The 20012-nt window shown below is 44.5% G+C and overlaps 1 protein-coding gene across 1 annotated transcript in view; it reads left to right on the top strand.

Moving 5' to 3' along the window:
* Positions 1-19201, top strand: part of FAM78A (family with sequence similarity 78 member A) — a 188993-nt gene extending 169792 nt beyond the window's left edge. Inside the window, exon 2 of the mRNA XM_069237077.1 lies at positions 8379-19201. Coding sequence (XP_069093178.1) covers positions 8379-8907 — 529 coding nt within the window. The 3' untranslated portion in view covers positions 8908-19201. The remainder of the gene's footprint in view (positions 1-8378) is intronic.
* The last annotated feature ends 811 nt before the right edge of the window (positions 19202-20012 follow it).

Raw genomic sequence — 20012 nt, 5'->3', positions numbered from 1 at the left:
CTCTCGGAGGGTGAGTGCACCTCAACTGAGGTGATTGACTGCGCTATGGGTATTCCAACAACAGCTTTTCGGCAAATAGCTGGCGGAGCAGTGCTGCCGCTTCAGGGCTGGCTAAGGGCAACTTCCTTTCATCCAGAGGTTCAGAACAAGGTGTTGGACCTCCCTTTTGATGGATAAGCTTTGTTCGGCAAGCATGTGAATGAAGCCTTGCAGGCTGTCAAAACAGATACAGGCACCTCAAAGTCCTTAGGGACGCTTCAATTTAAGAGAGTGCCTTTTCGTGCTTCCAGAGGTTGGGGAGTCTCAACATATCGAGGGGGTTGCCAGAGTTTTCTTTACCCCTCCTATACTACACAGCAGTTTCGGCCTCAATATACCCAAAAGCAACCACCTCAGGTGTCCTATTCCAGACCCCCTCCTAGGGGAAGACTGCGTCAGGGCAAAGAGGCAGCCAGACATCAATGACAAATTTCAGGCTCCGGTACAGACTTGCCACAGAGCCGGAAGATAGTAGGAAGGATATCACACTTCAACAAGAAGTGGGAGCAAATTACATCAGACCAGTGGGTCTTAAACATTGTTCGATTTGGCCATCCTTTAGAGTTCGTTCAACGCCCACCTTCTTGTCCTCCTCATACTTTCTTGCAGAAGCATCTAAAACAACTCCGGCTGGAGGTCGTGACCATGCTCAGAAAGGGAGCGATAAAGAGAGTTCCTTCTGCGGAGAAAGGCAAAGGTTTTTACTCCTGTTTCTTCCTGGTACACAAAAACTGGGAATCTTGGCTTCCCATTCTAGATCTCAGGGACCTAAACAAGTACCTCAAACGCCAAACCTTTCGCATGGTCACATTGCAAGATATTCTTCTCCACATGAACCACAGAGACTATATGACGTCTCTTGATCTACAGGACGCTTACTTTCATATTCCGATTTCACTTGCCCACAGAAAATATCTCAGTTTTGTGGTAGCTGGCAGCCATTTCCAATTCAAAGTTTTTCCATTCGGCTTGAAGTCTGCCCCCAGGATCTTTACAAAGTGTCTAGCTCCGGTAGCGGCTTTCCTGAGAAAGAATAAAATGCAAATTTTTCCCTACTTAGACGATTGGCTCATAAAGGTGCGGTCGTCTCAAGCAGCTCATGAAGCAACAACTGCTTGCATAGCATTATTCGACAAGCTGGGTCTCACTCTGAATTGGAACAAGTCAAACATCTTGCCTACGAAAGTAACAACCTTCTTAGGAGCAAAAATCGACACCATCAAAGACAGAGCTTTCCTGTTGATGGAGAGATAAGCGAAACTCGTTTGCTTAACAAGCAGGGTGCAAAGAAAAAAGTATCTTTCTGTACGCACCTACAAATCGCTTCTGGGGATGATGATTCTTTCATACAGTTAGTCCCCTTTTGTCGCCTAAGGAAGCGTCCCCTGCAGGAGGAATTAGATCTCCAGTGGATACAGAGAGACAACTTGTTTGACGATCTGATCACAGTAACTCCTTGGATGGTTCAGGCTCTACACTGGTGGAAAGACCAGCGAAACGTTGCAGTAGGTCTTCCCTTCTTACCGCCACGGCCTCTGTTGGTCATCACCACGGATACTTCCCTAGAGGGGTGGGGAGCACATCTTCAAATCAGGGGGAAGTGGAGCAACTCCTTCCAAAAGTATCATATCAACTTTCTGGAGTTGAGAGCGATCTCCTTGGCCCGGCAGGCTTTCCTCCCGAGAATAAAACACACAACAGTTCTTGTAAGGACAGACAATACTACCGCAATGCACTGTTTGAACAAGCAAGGGGGAACAAGGTCTCTCCTGGTGTCTCAGGAATTGCAGACGATTTGGGATTGGGCCATTCGAAATGGCATCAGTCTGCGGGCAGAACATCTACCAGGAAAGCAGAATGAGACAGCAGACACTCTCAGCAGACTGACGTTCTCCTGTCACGAATGGGAGCTGAACCAGGAGGTGCTCGACCAGGTTTTCAGAGCATGGGGGAAACCCAAACTGGATCTACAGAACACCAAATGCCGCTATTATGCAAGTTGGGTTCACCATCTGGGCTCTTTGGGAATGCGTTTTCAATGGCATGGTGCGGAATATTTGCCTACGCTTTCCCACCTATTCCTCTAGTCTCAAGAGTACTTGCAAAGATCAAACAGGAGCATTGCAGGCTCATCCTGATAGCTCTGTTTTGTCTTGCCAACATTGGTTCTCGAAACCCCTCCTGATCTCGGAAGCGGATCACATTCCGCTGAAAGTTTCACCACAGCTCTTAACAAGGAACGAGGGCCATATTTTACCACCAGACCTCAAATCACTCAAGTTATCGGCTTGGCTCCTGAACACAATGAGTTCGCCCATTTAGACATTCGCCCTGAATGCCGGGATATTTTGGCGAAAGCCAGAGCAGATAGCACCAACAAATCGTACTCTTTGAAATGGAAGAGATTTTGTTTGTGGTGTCAGGAAGAGCACATTGATCCACTACTATCGCCGCCGGAGCGAATACTGCCCTATCTCCTCCATCTGGCAACCTACAGGCTTGGCGCAGGCATCCATTAGGGTGCACTTGGCGGCGATATCTCGCTACAGACGTTTGCCTACGTCTCCATCTCTGTGGTCGTCTAGATTAATCAAACAATTTCTAAAAGGGCTCTTTCGAATTTTTCCACCGGTATTACCTCCTCCACCGTCTTGGCAACTCAACATGGTTCTCTCTCAGCTTATGAAACACCCATTTGATCCGATACACAGAGCAGATCTGAAGCATTTATTGTGGAAAGTGGCTCTTCTACTAGCCCTTACTTCTTCTAGATGGGTCAGTGAGTTCCAGGCGTTCACCATTCAGGAACCTTTCCTCCAATTTAAACAGGATAGAGTCATACTTTGTACCAACCCCAAGTTTGTACCAAAGGTGCCATCAGACTTTCATATTAACCAACCAGTGGTTCTCAAATCTTTCTTTCCGAACCCAACATCCCCGGCAGAGACAGCTCTGCACTCGTTGGACATCAAAAGAAATCTCAAGTTTTACTTGGAAAGAACCAAGGATTTTAGAAAGACTACTCAATTATTTGTTGCATATAGTTCCCCTAGGAAGGGACAGGCCATTTCCAAGAGAAGCATAGCCAGGTGGATAGTAGCTGCTATAAACTTTTGCCACCAAACGGTTGGGAAGCCTTTACAATCCTCAGTAAGGGCACTTTCTACGAGAACTGTCTCAGCGTCCTTGGCTCTGTTTGCAGGGTACCCCTGCAGGACATATGCAGAGCAGCCACATGGAAGACTGCTCACACATTTACGAGGCACTATTGTCTGGATGCCATTCCTAAGGGAGATGTAGGGGTTGCTCAGGTGGTCCTGCGACATCTGTTCCAGTAACGGTGAGCTCACATTGCCTCCCTCCATCCTTCTTTTCTACTTTGCACATTGCATGGTTTAAGTTTTAAATGTTTTATTTGTATGTGTTCCTTATGTTATAGCATATAGATGTCTGTGAGAAACAAAGATATTATAGTTTTTCATGCTATTAAGAACAGCTCAGTAATCTCTGGTTGAGTTAAAGGATGTAAGATCAATGCAATGTGCTCTCAACACTGCTTTAGAGTCTGATTCAAGCATGTGAATCCATGAAAGTTCCAATATTGGAATAAGAAAATAGGTTATTACCTGTAACTATAGTTCTCCAGTATTGGGATCTTTCATAGATTCACATGCGACCCACCCGCCTCCTGGGGGAAGCTCACCTTTTAATATCTCTTGTTTAAGCGTTGACTGGTGCACTAGTGCTTAGAAAATCTGAGGTGCTGGAGCTTCTCTCAGGAGGGTTCTAAAGGGTGGTACTCTCTAATTGGCTGAGGTTCAAGTTTGGTCCTTTTTACATAAGGACTTGGATAGGTTGCTAAAATGAAGAGATTTTTTATGTTATAGCTGTTATGCCTTTGGGACATTGTCTTTTCTAAGGTACCGGGGACTGCCATCTCGACGACGGGGAATGATTCAAGCATGTGAATCTATGAAAGATTCCAATACTCGAGAACTACAGTTACAGGTAAGTAACTTAATTTTTTTTTTGCCGCATAATTTACTCAAACCTGCTGCATAATTTGGCCCTCTCCTGCCGCATAATTCCAGTGGCCCTGGCAATACCTCATTTATGTTCATAGTTTAACACTTCATACAATGTTTTATGATCTTTATTGTTATGTTCTTTTTCCCAATCCAAGATGCCTGAAACCATTTTTTCTAGATGGGTCACTTCCCGTCACTATAAAAGGAGTTCCAATTGGTAGTCTAGTTACGTCGCAATTGTTCCTGTATCATTGCTCGCTCACTAGACTGATTGGACTTCTTGTATCTCAGTTTCCAGCTATTTTCTCTTCTTGTCAGTCTGTTGTTTTGCCTGCTCAGTAGTAAGGTTGTTTTCTGGTCTCCAGTTTCTCTTCCTCCTGCTGAGTTATTTTATGAAGCAGTTTAGATTTCATGTTCCAATGTGGCGTCCATCACTGCCTTGTATAGTAAGCGTCCTTCACACAAAGGAGAATCTGCAAGGTCGGCACAATTCCTTCCTGCGACGATCCTATGATCTATAAAATGATACTGCAATACATTGGGAAGCTCCGTAAATGTATTTGGCACAAAGTCAGGTTGTATATCCATGTACTGAAAGGTAAAAAAGATAAATAGAAGTAAAAGTAAAAGTTTAAAGGACGGTTATTGAAAACAACTAAACCACTGAGTTAAATGGAACGGGTGTAAGTAGTGGTATTGTAAGGAGCTTTCTCCAAACTACAGTAAAAACAAGCATTTGCAATGCAACGGGTCTCACATTTCTCCGAGTTATGGCTATTAGCAGTTGTAAACTCCCAACCGGACTTTTCTTGCCACATTAAATGGGAAAAAAGAGCGTGATTGCGCTGCTACAGTTCACTCGTAGTGAAACCTATCGGCAAAAGTGCAGTTATCTACGTAACCGACAAAAGTGCAATTAACTATGTGACAGGGTCGATTTCATGGAAAGCGCTCGACTTCTGCCAAGAGAGATCACGCTGCGAAAAAAGATAAAAAGTAGTCCACTAACCGGACAGAAAACAGCGAGCCTCACATTTTGTTAGTACTTGGTCGCTGCGCTCGGGGAGGGGCTAACCACTGGAAAAGGCATGACTTATGCATGCCTTCCACTAATGAAAGCAAGCAGATTTTAACAGGCAAGCCCATGAACCAATGAAAGACACTGACGTGACATGGACGGGGCTCCGAGCCCTTTTCTAACTACTATAGCGAAACCCATGCACAAGCGCATGCCATGCAGGCCCGACCCTAATGAGTGGTGGTACTTATCCTATTTTTGTGTAGCTACTATTCCCAAAAACAAACAAACAATGGAAAATGTATGTTTTATTGGTATTAAAAAGGCATGACAGATTGGATTATTAACAGTCTAAGACAGTTGCTTCCAACCTTTTGACTTCTGTGGAGCCCTACTTTATCATTACTGGTCCCCGGAACCCCCACTGAATCCTTATTGGAATCCGGGGACCCCCCCAGTGAGACATTAATGAAAGCTAGAGACCTAATCAGTTAATATTATTTAATTTTCTAAGCAGTCCTAGACCCCCTGAGGAGGCTTTGCAGACACCCAGGGGTTCGGAACCACTGGTCTAAGACGATGCTTTCTATCCGTGTGGTATGGTGACCCATTACTGGGGGTAAAGTTGGCGAAGTTAAGAAAGGGTAAACGAGAAGTGATGGTGGCGAGCTCATAGTAAAGCAAAGTGCTGATTGTATTGTAGTTATAACGCACTTTCTGACCCTGATCCAGACAAGTATCTGTTCCTTTGTGTATAATTCCACGAGAGTTATTAGCAGAGTTATGTATGAGAATTGGAACTGTGCTCCAATCACGTTGTAGAAGGCACATTGCAGTCCAGTGCTGTCTAAGGAATGTAGTGAAAGAGTGCGAGAGGGGATCATATTTTGCAAATGCGGAACAGTGCTTGTGGTTTCGATCCACTTGGCATCATGTTTCAGGAAACAGTCAGGTTTTAAATGCCTTTATGAATCCAAGGAGGTTTCTGATTTCCCGTATTTGCTGAGAGTGTGCGTTCCCGAGATGTAAGCATACCTCGAGAATGATTGCCTGCCCAATAGTTTTTATAAGTGGGGGGATGCTCAAGAGAGGATCTGTTTTGGATTTGTAGTAAGACATTTTCACAGTATAGTTGCGACAAAATCAAAGTTGGTTCTCCCGACAGGTGATGGAGAAAGCTTTGGACTAGATTCTTCTGGAGATAGGGCTATTGCAAAGCCCACAGGGGAGATGTTGCATCTGTTCAGGTGTAGTACTTATCTAGCTGTGGAATTCTGGATCCATTGCAATTTTGTAATTTGTGTCTAGGGAGCCCAGTACAGAGCACATTGATTTTGTCAAGGGCCATAAGAGTAGAATTCTTCAGGTTAGGTCCTTGTGAGCGACTCCTGTGTAAGAGAAAATTCTGTGTAGGATTCTCATGACGAACAGTGCACTTATAGTCACGTGCTTAATCTGATCCTGGAGAAACGGTGAAATAGTGACAGTTGCATGGTTTTGAGGGAGTGCTTTCTCATTGTCTTGTTAGCGGACAGGTGAGAAGCAACGCACCAGTAGTCTATTTTCTTACCGTCCTGAACTGCATACATCAGTGATATTCCAGCCAATGGAGAACAGTCCTCCATGACACATATGTTGTCTGTTGTAGGGCAGCCAGATCACTGGGGCCGGAGTTCACCATTACATTCTACCCATGCATCTTTGGACACCATTTCAGGCTCTTTGCCTTGTGTGGATTAGGACGCTGTATAAATCACTAATTAAGGCCCATATTTATACTTTTTTAGCGCCGCATTGGCGCCGCATTTTGACGCAAAAGCCGCGCAAACTTACAATTGTATTTTGTAAGTTTGTGCCGCTTTTCCTTCAAAAAATGACGCAAATGCGGCGCTAAAAAAGTATGTATATATATATATATATATATATATATGCCTGAATTCAAAATGATATGCCCGATTTAGAGTTTGGCCGGCAGTAGTCCATCAACATGTTAGAGGGCATAATGTCCACCACCCTGTCGGATATGCCTGCCAAATGCAGAGATCACCACCGACCCAGTGGTGGTCCCTGTAACCTTCAGAGGAACTGAGGGTACCAAATGTTTGGTAGACTGTAGCTGCCGGCTTTTATGGCCATCAAGCAACATTTGAGATTTTTAAAAGCAAAAAACTAATGACCCACTCATTCAGAGATTTATTTCCCTGGCCGTGGGGCTCATTGTTTTTATTATTCTGTTCGTCACCACCAGGCGGTGATGGACAGGAAAATGGACATCAGAGTGTCAACCCTGAATTGCGGCAGTGTGGTGCCTTTACTCCGATGGCGGGCAGTCAGTCAGGCCGTCGGAGTAAGCTTTCTGGCGACAGAACCAACTGGGGGCACCCCCGGAAGAAAGCTGACGGTCACTCGACTCCAGCCAGGGCGGGTGAGGACTCTGCCACACTTGTGATGGGTCTGAATCGGGGTCTGTGTTACCGCAGCCAATTTCACCCAAGCAGTTTGGACTTGCGACAGAAACCACACGAGTCTTTAAACAAAGAGATGCTCATTTGGGAGCTACTGTCAAACGTCGAATTATGACATTTTATACATAGATTGAAAATAAAAAGAAGCATTAGCAGTTTTGCCAATTTGGGGCCCGAAAACCCTTACTTTTGCTGAAGAGGTTTTTAAAAACAGAGACGTTTAAAAAAGCACTGCTCTTAAATGCACCCTTCACATAAGAATTTTCGGTTCACACTAACGTCGCATGAGAGTTGCATGTGGGTTGCCGTGTGCGTATTTTGCAGGACTTGCCAACCTACGTAAGTCACGTGTAAGACGCCGGGCTCAAGTTGCAGTTAGATGTGGGGCGCGGTGTGCATGCGTCACGTAGTTGGTACCAGAGTAGCAGGGCCTGATAGCCTAAGTCACATGTGGGATGTTGTTTCCAGGTTTTGCAGGGCATACCATCCTGTATCAGTCAGAACAAGTGTTTCAGGGCCCGTCAGCCTGTGTCACTCATGAAGGTGTGTGCAAGAATCTCAGAGCCTGTGAATAAAGTGTCATAGGTCCTGCCAATCGTTCATGTGGCGATGTATGTACGCGTCTCAGAGCCTTTGTGTGCATGTCGATTACTGTATATAAGTGTCACAAAACATGCCAAACAGCCTGTGAGAGTTGAAGGGCCCCTAATCTACGCCGTCCCATCTGTAACTCAGGGACCGATGAGAGTAGAGAAGTATTAACACTTAACTCACATAACGAAAGGTAAATGTTCTTAAATAATGAATCTTGTTCCTTTTCTCTCGCAGGTCAAGTTGGGAACTGCCTGAATTGCAAGGGGGCAAAATCAGCGCCATCAGCGACTCTGACGGTGTCAACTATCCCTGGTATGGAAACACTACAGAGACCTACACGATTGTTGGCCCCACCAAAAAGGATACCAAATTTACTGTCAGTATGAATGACAACTTCTACCCCAGCATCACGTGGGCGGTGCCAGTCAGCGAGGGAAACGTGGCCAGGCTTACCCACATTCACAGAGACCAGAGTTTCACCACTTGGCTGGTGGCCATCAACCCTGGCACCCAGGAGATGGTGATCCTTCAGACCATCAAATGGCGTATGACATTGGACATCGATGTAGACCCCAGCCGGCCTCTGGGGCAGCGTGCCAAGCTGCTAGAACCATTCGCTCAGGAGCAGCCACAGATACTCAGCCAGAACGAGCCAATACCACGCAGTGCCCTGGTCAAGCCCAACGCCAATGACGCCCAGGTGCTCATGTGGCGGCCAAAGGACAAAAGACCCATAGTGGTCATCCCTCCAAAGCGACGTTGAACGCCTGCTGCGCACCACACCCAGTGCATGGGTGGATGACACCTGGACCTCCTAGAGAGAAATAAAAACAAAGAAGGAAGCTGAGATGCACTTTTAATGCAACCAACTCTACCTGGTACTGCAGGGCAGGCTCTGCCCCTTCAACACACTGTTACAGTACAGACTCGGGCGGAAGAAACGGCCCTTGTCTTTTGGGGCAGTCGGCCACCACCCTGAATTTACTTCCTGCACATAAAGGTAGCAAAACATATATGAACACCCCTTCCCTTTCTTAGTTTGGAATGGAAGTTGGGACGAGTGTTTCTCCCTCTTTCAAGTTTAAGAAATCTTAAACTGTTCATTGTTTGCTGATCGCGCTGCTGAGGCCTTATAGTGACCTTGTAATGCACATTGCCAAATTCCTGCCTTAAAATTCTGCTCATAGACGATGAATGGGATGTTAGGAATAGGCCAAGCCCAAATTGATATTCCAGGCCTCTCTTTTGGAAGGAGGGCGGCTGTACTTGTTTTGTTGAAAGGTTCTCTTGGGGTGAAGGTTGTTGCTTTGTAGAACTCTGTTACACAAGGTTAAATCATTTCTCGCGCCCGTTTCCAAATCCGCTGTCCCTGAAGGGTTCTGGACTCAGTGTCCCCCCGAGTGTGCCAGACTTTGAATCCCTAACTGCACTATCTTCTAAAGCAGTATTTTCAATGTGTACTTTCCCCGTGCAGTAAGTCACTCCCGCCCACTTAGTGCTAAGAAGTTAGGCCAATATTTATACTTTTTTAGCGCCGCATTTGCGCTGCTTTTTGACGCAAAAGCGGCGCAAACTTACAAAATATAATTGTATTTTGTACGTTTGCGCCGCAAAAAAGTATAACTATGGGCCTTAGGGCCAGATGTAGCAAAGGGTTTTTCCCATTCTGTGTCAATGGGAAAATGTGTTCGTACATATGGCCCTTAGTGTTTTAATAACACAACGCAATCCACATTCATGGTTACTTTTAGAAGTAGTAGATGTCACCAGTCTCCACAGGAGACAGCACACAGAGCACAACCCGTACAGGTCTATGGTGGCTCCAGCACTACCAGATGGACCACCCCGTTTCCAGCAACATACCTCAACTGTGCCATGTTGTTTAACAAATATGGAGGATAAGCCTCTTCCATCTGAAAGGACATATAATCAGGGATATCCTATCATACTCTGAAACAGAGGAGCATATATACGTCCCTGACAGCCGTTCTTTAGAAACAGCAAGTGTACCGTAGTAGGTGTAGATGTTTTTCATGCGGTTGGGAGGTGGGCTACGTTAGTGCTAAGATCATCTATAGCTTTAAGTGCCTCTAAGAAAGGAAAGTAGAGGAGTCTTCAACCAAGGCAGAAAAGAGCAGCACTGTCCATAGCGGTTCTTGATGTGCACACTTTTTTTTGATGTTCAGTTTTACAGCAAGGGTTGGGTATTGGAGTGGAGGCATAGGCCTGACCCAAGTCCCTGTGACATGGGCTGATGGCAGGCACTTTAACTAGGTTCGATATTTTTATTTAATACAGGATCTCTCATCAGGTGGGTTCACCAGAGTTTCTTCATGAGCACCTCGCACATTTATTTTGCCCAGGTGAAAATGGTGCAGGGGAGAATGCAGATTCTCAAAACATTGACTTTAAAATATATGCTGAAATAACTCAAAAATATTGTCTGACAAAATATCTACAATTCAAAATTATTTACTTTAAACTAATGGACACTTCTAACTGCAGATTCCTCACCTTAATAATATCCTTGAGTACCAGACAGAATTTGGGAATATTACAGCAAAGCTCCTGAGGTTGCACAATGTTGCTCCACTGTAATTGCATACTGCCCCAGAAGTGACAGAGCAGAGCTGCATAAAAGTGTTACCCCTACGTGCAAATGTCAGTTCCTTTCTTTCTGTGCTATTTGGATGGGATTCAGAGCTCTGTTCCCAGCTTTGTCATCCTTCTGACACCTTCAAAATTTCTACAACAATCTACCAGGGAACAATGTCCCTCATCACAAACTGCAGGATTCAAACGGTGTAAGACTGCAGGAAGCATGTCAATAACAACCGCATGAAATATGTTTGTGATAATTGGGCTCAGGCCATGGCTCTCATGTTGCATCACAAGTGTGCTACTATGCAACTAAAAGTGAGTGGGATGCCAAGCTATATGTCGCCGAACGTAAAAAGAGCTCACGGTCAAAACTCAGATCCTACTCCCCCTGCAATTCACTGACCCAGTTGTGGTCCCGTTCTTGAGGCCTCTCCTGCAAAAAGTCCACTGCGCAGTCAAAGTCTTCCTGTAAGTGAGTCTGTTGTTTAGACATCACAAATGCCTCTTGGTTCAGTCCAGTTAAGGATGTGATTGATGCCATCTGTACTGGGATTAGTTTCATTCTGAATTTCTGTTGTCTCTTAAGAGTGACTTCAGTTTAAGCATCTCCAAGAATGCTTGAACGATTAATGATGTTAGAAGATTTGGCTGAGAAGTTGATCTTGTCTTCCTGTAAGTGAAAGTTAAAGTTTAGACATAAGCCTAAGAAGGCCAAGCTATACCTGACCCTGTCACTCGAAGTCTAAGAAGAAGGCTCAAGGGCATCAGGATGGAGATCACACTTCTCCAGTGTCACTCGAATCTGACCTGTCTTGCATTTTGTCCCCAGACAACCAAATTTGGGTCCTGCAGCAATACTGACCTTCATAGAGGCCATGCTGCAGAATTTCAGTGTGATTGTAGCTCTGTCTCGCGCTCCTTCAGGCCCATAGGGCTTCAGGGGTATCCAGTTAGACTTCCAGTGGCAGGTCTGACTCCATCACAATCTACCTCTTCCTGCAAGCTATAGGACTTGTACTAGTTCTTTCCATGCAAATCTAGCTTCACTGGCTCAAGATCAGGTCCTAAGCCGATATCAGCCCCACTCCAGGCCTATGTCTCTCTACAAGATCACAAAGGTGCAACGAGCTGTTATACAATTTGACTTTAATCCAAGACCTCTGGCGTGATGCAACAATGGAGGAACTATTAGATAATTCAGGCTTTCTTTGGATCTGATTCTAATTAGTGCAGGACACATCTAATGTCCCTCAGAACACTGATAAGCATGGGGAGGGGAGTCACTTACTCCTCCAACATTATATTGATGATGCCTACTATGTAGGCCTCCATAATTCTGGTGGGCTAGATACATCTACTGATTCTCATGTAAAAGACAACTTATCTCCATGTGGTACTGTGGCAAGCAAGGTGAAGTGGGGTCTTGGATACTTTGCTAGAAGGTTGTATGCCTTTAGAGGTGGTGGAACCAACAGGAAATCTTTCTGCTAGCCAGTCAGTTTTTAGAGTCCTTAGAGGCCAGAGCAGACAAATTGAGCAGATGTCGCCTGGTGGACTATGAATGACATCTCAATGTCGAGGTGGCTCAGGGTGTCTTAAACCAGTGTGGTTCGTCCTGGCTAGATCTGATCACCACCATTGAAGAGGCACAATGTCAACATTATTACATGCTTGAATTTCTCCAATGCATTATCTTGGAGACAAATTATGGCTGGAATGGAATGAAGAAGGGCCGCCTGGCTCCAGCTTCCATCTGCTGCCCGAGGATGTTCTTAAAGGAGGAATCTGTGTTCAAACAGAGTGTCCACCAGAAAGAGCTTTCGCAAAAATAATTAACTTGTGTGTTTAAAGTTTCTTGTTTTTTCAATCTTTGGGCTTCCTTTGGAGTTTAGCGAACAAGGTATTCTGCTACAAACATACCTTGTCTACCAAACATATGGTCCACTTACTCTATATAGAGTCAGACAGACTGTCATGTTTCTGCCAGCATTGCCCCTGCTGGCTCTGCCAGCAGAAACCTTACATCAGCAAACCTTAGAGACATTGGTGTATGTACATCAGACTGTCTGCCCTATACAAGGTGGATGGTCTGATGTACTTTTTCAGTTTGGACCGCCCCCAAGCAGAAAAAAAGAAAAATGACTCCCACACCTATGGAGACAACTCAGAGACTGTCATGGAGATTAGTATTTTGTTTTACAAACACAAACTCACACTTTTTGGTGAGCAGTTGCATGAAACAGTGAGGCCACTCAGCAAACTTTTAGGGGCATATTTATATGCCCCTAGCGCGACCTTGCGCCACATTACCGTAATTTTTTATGATGCTAATGTGGCCCAGTGAGGCCAAAATCCTTGCGCCACATTTACAATGTGGCGCAATGCATGCATTGCGCCACTTTGTAACCCTTTGCGCTACATTATGCATGCACCAGGCATAATGTATGAAAAGGGGATGTTCCCCCGTTAAAGGGGTGGTGGGGCAAAAAAATGGCACAAGGAAATCTAACAGATTTCCTTGCTTCATTTTCTACACCACTTTTAACGCCTGCTTAGAGCAGGCGTCAAAAGGGGACTACCATTATTTATAATGGGCCACCATGTACTCTGCAGGAGTGGCACCAATAAGTTGACGCTATTTCTGCAGAGTACATAAATAGCATCATGAAAATTGACGCTATTGCCCCCTACCCTGCGCCGTGGTTCGCCGTATTTGAAATATGGCGCATGTGTGGTGGTGGTAGGAGGGGGGCGGTAAAGGGCGCAAGACAAGTGGCGCCACTTTTCCTAAATATGTCCCTTAGTGCCTTGAGGTGGCTGCGTTGGTGGCACCAAAGTCCAAATGAGGGCCTTTGTTTTCACGTGGAACCGATAAGCTTAAATTCTGAGTAATTACTGTGTTACTCTCTTCAAAAACAGTAGTGCATTTTAAGGTTACCCCTAACCCCCAAGATGAACCATGGATCCATAGAACCTTTCACTGTGAACACTGTTGCACATCATGTGCTTCATGCTCATAAGTTATGTTATGAATATTTGTAGAGTGCACTGTCACCTGGAACGATAACCTAGTGCTCAATTACCCCACCATGGGGTCTCCCTCAAATTTGTGAGCACAGAGTACCTGTGCCTGTGTGCAATATCTCAGATTACTTCTGACAGAGAAAATGTTCTTTTCAAAATGTGCATCTATCTTACTTCTCTTCCAGGGGATCCACATCAATAGTCATAAACATTGAATATTCCCGCCCCCGTGCGGGGATCCCGGAGCATATATAAAATACACACATGTATAAGTATGAAATATACAAGAAAAATACAGTATTTTCTTAGTAGACAATTTTCATACCAGATTCATGTATACATGTGCATAACAGCAATGCAGACTATACTGATAAACAGGCTAAAATGCTTTATTTCTATGGAGGTTTTTTTTTTTTAAAACACTCTCTTATAACATTACAAGAAAAAACTTTCCAAAGCCCCATAGCTGGGCCCAGGAAAAGAAGCAGTAGCAACATCTGTGAAAAAAGAGAAAAAACTACATTGAAAACAATAAAGCATTATTAGCTAATAGGCTGCATGCAGGTTAATACAGCAGAACCACGAAATTTGGCACCGTGCCTTTAAGACCCTGAGAACCTCCAGTATCCCACCATGCCTCAGGGGTGAAGGAGAGGTGACAGTTGGTTCACAGTTAGGTCAGTTCTTTTTTACGGTGACAACGCATCCTACATATTAGATAGATGGTCTGTGCTGCTCTTCTAGGAGACTTACGTCCGGGCAGGAGGGTGGGTTGTTTATGACTTTGATGAGGATACCCCTGGAAGAGAACTAGGATTTACAGGTAAGTAACTTATCCTTCTCTTCCAGGGGATCCTCATCAATAGTCATAAACATTGAATAGATTAGCAAGCCCACCCCTTATCTCTGCGGACTGTCTAATAGAAGTGCAGGAAAAAGACATACACTATGCAAACAAATTTCTCAGAGACGCCTGCCCAACTTGAGCGTCCGCTCTGGCATCTGAGTCCAAACAGTAGTGCCTAGTAAATGTATGTACAGATTTCCATGTAGCAGCCTTACAGATTTCAGAGATTAGAACATTATTAAGGAGGGCAGCAGTAGCCGCTTTTCCTCTTGTCGAATGAGCCTTAGGCCTAGCCAATAACTGTTTGTTAGCCAATTGATATGCAGTAACAATATATGAAACTATCCATCTAGATATTGTTCGTTTTGAGGCTGCATCGCCTGCTTTCATATGTCCGTAATTTACAAACAGGTAGTGAGATCGTCTAATCAATTTGGTCTTATCCAGGTAGAATTTTAGTACTCTTTTCAAATCCAGGGAGTGCAATGCTTTCTCCGCTGGAGTACCCGGATTGGCGAAAAAAGTTGGTAGTGATATAGTCTGATTGATGTGAAAATTCGACACCACCTTCGGTAAGAATGATGGATGAGTTCTTAGAACGACTCTATTTTCATGGAAAACCGTGCACTGTTCCTTGGAGGACAAAGCCTGAATCTCACTGACCCTCCTCGCCGAAGTAATGGCTACAGGAAAACCTGTCTTCCACATAAGGTGTTGTAAAGAAGCTTTGTGAATAGGCTCAAAAGGAGGGCCCATGAGTCTAGATAATACTATGTTCAGTTCCCAGGGAGATGAGGGTTTTCGAATGGGTGGAAAAACCTTCTTCAAACCTTGTAAGAAATCCTTGAACACTGGCATAGTACAGAAGGATTCCTGAGAAGGTGACTTCTCCTCTAGTCTTGTTTCTCTCCATCTCTCTTCTGCTCTCACTCCTCTTTCTCTTTCTGCTCTTGCTCCTCTTCATCTCTCCTCTGCTTGTGCTCCTCTCCATATCTTTGCAGGTCCTACTAGCCATGTATCAGATTTCTCCCATGCCAGGGTACACATCATTTTCGCCCTTTCCGTTCCCAGCACTTTCTGATCAGCTTTTTGTCTCCATGATCTGTCAGCATCACTGACTTCAAATCTCTATGTCTCAGAGGTTTCAGAGTTCCAAGTTGTTTATTTATGAACAGGGAATTGTGCAAGTCATAAGTTATTTTTTTGGATTGTTTTAGTAGGCACCCAGATGCAGGAAATATAAATCTTTAGTATTTTAAGAGAGTTGGCTGTGACACAGTCCCACAGTGTAATCTGCTCACAGCCTAATTTTGTTTTATTTATCTGAGGAGTTTTGCTTCACTGATCATGGTGTAAAACACAAAAGATGATGGAAACACATTTAACCACTGCTAATTGCTCCGGGCAGCATTCCAACACACTGTTTTTGCCCACCATGCCACCTCAGTTTGGACTCAGCCATAGTCAAATCCGTCTTGACCCTGTACTTATAGGAACAGTCCAGCCTGAACTGCAATGCTGGGTCCTCCCTGAACAGTAAAGCAAGCAACCCAAGATAGTGAACGTGAGGTCTCTTCAGGTGAAAAGAAAAACAGAAATGCTTAATTGAGGGAGCCTGGAAAGAAAGAGCTTTTGAGTCACCAAATGCAGGGGTACACTTGTATCTATCCCAATCTACTGGTTCCTCAAACTTCCTGGTGGAAACAGTAACGTTAATGGCCAACATCTTTCTTTCAAAAGGGAAATTTCCCTGAATAAAGGAAAACGAGGGCAGCAGTCCTCAACATTTATAATGCTTCCTTCACCTCAAAAGCAATGACTTACGTCTTCTCCCTCTACTCCTTAACATCCATCTGAGAGAAAACGCCCACCTTCCACAGAGGCAAGAGACAACAAAAATAAGTGGTTGCTCAGTATTATACAAAGGGATACCACCAAACATTTGACACCAGAATTCGACTTGGTCACCACATCTCAACCAGCTGGTTCAAAAGACCTGGCTATTCTAGGGTAAAATACAATCTAAAAGGTGCTTGTGAAGCAGAACAGTAAAAAAATGTGCCTTTCACCTCCAGATAGCTGACAAGCGTAAGAATGCAGATCCAAAACATCAAACTCATGGTTGCATAGTTGACAACAAACATTAGAAATTCCTTAAGATCTGGATAACTGGCATCTTAAAACAAACGTATGCGTGCTACTTTATCAAGATTTCCAGAAACAGTCTTGTTCACAACAATATATGCATCCAAACAACCATAGACACGAGCCTCTCACCCCCTCCACTGAATTGGTAAAAACACAGGAAAGCTGTGATAGAGACAAGGAACTCAAAGGTGTTTACTTTGGAAGAAAGTCTGTTGTTTAGCCATCACAAGTGCCTCTTGGTTCAATCCAGTTAAGGGTGTGATTGATGCCATCAATACTGGGATCAGTTTAATTCTGAATTTCCATTGTCTCTCTGAGTGACTTCAATGTAAGCATCTCCAAGAATGCTTGAAAGATCAGTGATCTTAAAAGGTTTGGCGGAAAAGTAGACCTCGTCGTCAGCCTCTTTTCAGTCACTTTAATGGTGATACTAGGAGCAAACTGTGCTTAAGGAGAGGAGGAATTCCAGTAGAGAGGTGGTCAGATGTCAGGAGAGTTCTACAATTTTGTTTAGACAAGATTAAACAGATAGAGAAGTCTAATCAATTATTCTTCCATTACGGTTCAATAATGACAGGTCTAGGTATATTGAAAAGTTTATTTTAAAATGAATTGTCTCTTGTAAACTAAACACCCAGGACAGATGATGTGGGTGGTATGGGCAAGGAAGAGTCTTTGAAACACTGTCAGACTTTCACAGCCATGAGATGGAGCTGTTGGTGATGGGGACCTTACAGTTGGGGTTTTGATAAATGGATGTGAGGCAGCTGTGCTTTGACTGACAGATCTTCATAGTTGTGCGATGGTGCAATAGGGAAAATAAGGTGGGATGTCCTTGCTTCCTTTAAAAATCTAGCAGGCTCGGGCTGGTGCTCAAAGGTAGCCCCTTTAAGACTTCTAGCTTCGTCCCACACCAACGACCTGGCCGATGCTGACTGCCACGGACATGACAGCTGCTATAAACACAGCTATTTATACAGCTCAGTAATATCCAAACTACAGAATAAGAAACTGCTCTATTTATAGCGTCCAGTCTTGATACCCAGCCCATCTCTTGCATGAGAGATGCTGAGGTCAGCAGTGTAGGGAAGGTGACACCGCTGGCGTAAGGCGTCTGCAACAAGCCTCGGCCACTCCAGCCATCCAGAGATTCATACCCCCTAGTGCAATCTGGTGATTGCAATTCTGCATCTCATAATAACATTTGAAATGACGTGTTAAAGCCCTCCACGCAGAGCACGTTTTGATTAAGAGTGTGAGGCAGTTTTTACCGTACTCCTACCATCAGGGTGAAGAAGGCTGGACTAAGGAATACTGCGGGAAATACGCATAATTATTTTGGGGAAGGAATAATGATTTCTAGCTCTCCCGCCCAGCTCCTCTTCTGCGGTAGTTTCAAAGGTTTAAATCTGCCATTCAGTCAGCCCAATCCATTGCACGATTAGATGCCATTGCCCTGCTAACCCCTGTGTTAACATTCCTACTCATTCCCACTGAGTACGAACTCATAGAGGGACTAGCATAAGGGAAACATTGGAGAATTCCTGACCGCAGAGTAGCAGCTAAATTTGCCTCTGGCCCACCAGACTTCCAGAGGCACTGTTCTTTCAAGAAAATGACCCGGTTTTCTCCACAACTCTTCCTTGTCATTTAAAACGTCTCTTCTCCTGGATTTCACATTATTGAGCATGGCAGTGCCGAGGCCAGAACTGGACTCTTCACGACACACTCCATCATTGGGCTCCCACGCTATCAGTGTGGCACACTCCTTCACTACGCACACACAGTGCCAGGCCCCACACTACCACTGCTAGGTAGTGCATCCCCCCACTGTCCCACAAGAAGCAAGCGGCTTCACTTTACCCTTACTGCTTATCGGTGTACAGCTTTTCAGAGTACCGTAGGGCAGCATAAGCGCCATAGAGAAAACACTGCTACACGTCTATTATAAGATGTTTATCTTAGGTGCTCAATTAAAAGCCCCTCTGTGCAAAACGAATAGGAGAGCAAGTAACGCAAGGCTATCACCTCCTTCACAGAGAGAGCTTGTGCCCCTTGAGCCTACCCTTGGGTCTTTCCTTCAGCAAAGCTAAATTGAAGTTTCCAATGTATCATTGAAGTTTGCACACTGTACATAGACGTGGCACTGGACTGTTGATAGGGTAAGAAACAACGATCACTTTAATATATTGTGTTAATCCTGAAATACTGTGAAGAGAGGTGCCCTCTCTAGACTATGGGAAGCACTGACTGGGCATCTCTGCAAGAGGGACTGGGGGTGATGGCTCCGGCCTGCGCTGCTTCCAGCACTCACACTTCGCACTGAAGCAATACGACCTCACCTGTCCGGTACTGTGCATACTGTGAAAAAGCAACCTGTGAAACTTGCAGATTGACCGTCAAGTACTGTACGATTTCTGGAAAAACAACAGTGTTATGGAACTGCTTGAAAATATATATTTTTAAATAAAAATGATTTTTCAAATATTAGTTTCCTTGTGTTTTTTGGTTCCATTTCTTAATACAGCCAAATTAAATTAACCAGGATGTTTCAGATGGAAGCAAATGCTTTAATAAACCAATTTAATAAACGCAAGGTAAGCTTCAGAAATTGAGTTCCTCATCGAAGTACAGTTCCAGGTGTGCTGAGAGTAAACTCCGGCGCTCTCATTGTTTGATCTTTACTTTACAATAGCAAGGAACATGTTTGGCACAGGGTGCAGGGCTGGTTTGGGACGCAGCTGACACGGGGCACACATGTTGCTTATCGATCACAGTTGAGCGCCAGTGTTTTTTCATGAGCGGTTTTACTCAGGACACACTTGCCCAGATTTACAATGGGCTTTCGTTGCCTTTGTGTCATGCAAGGTGACGCAAGACAGTGCAAGCCCTTTAATTGGATTTACTAAGCCGTGCAAAGCCTCATTGCGTTGCTCTGCATGGCTTAGTAAACTCAGGGTCTGCGTTACTCTGCGTTGGAAAGACGTTTCTTGGGTGCATCATGTTCCCATGCATCCATCCATTGATTTTGACTCAATCCCAGATTTACTAGGGTTAGTTAACTTGGGATTGTGCCAAAATGGTACCCCTTCCAACAGAGGCATAACAAGAAGAAATATCTTTATTTCTCCTTGTTATTTCCTCTTCTACATGGGCTGCACTCTGCATCATATGCATCTTATCTCAATAGATATGGTATATTTCTGCTCTCTCCCTGTCAAGCACACAGTGCAGTAAGTTCTCCAGTA

Source organism: Pleurodeles waltl, chromosome 6, assembly GCF_031143425.1.
Source record: "Pleurodeles waltl isolate 20211129_DDA chromosome 6, aPleWal1.hap1.20221129, whole genome shotgun sequence".
Lineage (NCBI taxonomy): Eukaryota > Metazoa > Chordata > Amphibia > Caudata > Salamandridae > Pleurodeles > Pleurodeles waltl.
Note: the sequence above shows the minus strand (reverse complement) of the source record. Positions and strands in the feature narration are given on the sequence as shown.